At 40.7% G+C, this 1,210-nt stretch overlaps 1 protein-coding gene across 1 annotated transcript in view; it reads left to right on the plus strand.

The window, feature by feature from the left end:
- The window catches only part of AK88_05235 (uncharacterized protein), a gene marked incomplete at both ends in the record, with an annotated part of 19,047 nt that overhangs the window by 16,775 nt on the left and 1,062 nt on the right, over positions 1-1,210 (plus strand). Inside the window, one exon of the mRNA XM_012482837.1 lies at positions 26-1,178. Coding sequence (XP_012338260.1) covers positions 26-1,178 — 1,153 coding nt within the window. The remainder of the gene's footprint in view (positions 1-25; positions 1,179-1,210) is intronic.

Genomic DNA, 1,210 nt, shown 5'->3' on the forward strand with positions numbered 1-1,210 from the left:
CCGAAAACAAAACAAATGGTTTAAGTTTCTTCGCCCTCGCCCAAGCATCAAACGATGACAGCAATTTCTGTGGGAACATGAAAACCTCACTAAAAAAATTTGAAAATAATGAAACAGTACCTGAAGTAAGAGACAGTAAGAGAAGAAGGAGTTTCAACTTTACTAATGCTATTCAGACTGGGTGTAACAACTACAACCAAAATAATGAAGAGCTTCCAGGAACAATGGAAAATTATCCCAGTAATTATGGCATGTACAGTGAGCATTTACCCGATTTCCCACAGAACAAAAGGAATGCGTATATATTTAACCCAAGCGACAACCACAGCAGTGACAACATTTTCAAGAGCGAGTCAACACAGAACCCGCATGTGTATAACAGCTGCGTGGGCACATGGGTAAAACCTAAAAATGAAAACGCATTTTTCAAAGGCGAGGTGCACGAAGAGGGAAACCAAAATTATTTCCATTCTATTAATCCCATGAGGGAGAACAACTCTGAGCAGAGGAGCATGGCGAACAATTTGTCAACACCAACTTTTCCTAGCCATGACACTTATACCAATGGCATCTTCAGTAATGACAAGTTGTTCAACCACCAAGACCCGAAGTTTGGTCTCCAGAGCAAAATGGACAATTTGTCAACACCATCTTTACCTATACAAAACTATAATAACACCAACAACGTCGACGACGCATCACACCATTCAAACTTTAGCCTGGGTAACCTTAACAATGGCAATTTGTTTTATAACACAAACCAAGAAAAAGGTTTCACGAGGAACATGAACAATTTGCCACTATCAACAGAGGTTATACAGGGCGAAGACCACATCTATAATACATCACATCATTTAGAATCCAAGCAGAGTGTACTTCAACATTACCAACCATTCATAGACGATATGTTTAAATACGCGGACCAAGAGAATCACCACCAAAGCAACATAAGCAACTGTACATCCCCAAGAGACATGATACATACTACCAACAGCAGCAGTGCCAGTGCATTGAATAATATGTACACGGAAAATATCCATGAGAGACATAACACCACTGAGTCCCAATTCAAAGATGATAAAGCACAAGACGCAGCACAGAAGGAGCAGGCAGCTCTATTCGAAAGAGAGCTTGTGGCAGAACAGAAGGCAATAGCAGCTGTATTGGCAAAAGAAGCGGTTACGGCTAAGGAGGCAAAGGAAGCAAAGAA

This window comes from Plasmodium fragile (assembly GCF_000956335.1).
Source record: "Plasmodium fragile strain nilgiri unplaced genomic scaffold supercont1.105, whole genome shotgun sequence".
Taxonomy (NCBI): Eukaryota; Apicomplexa; class Aconoidasida; order Haemosporida; family Plasmodiidae; genus Plasmodium; species Plasmodium fragile.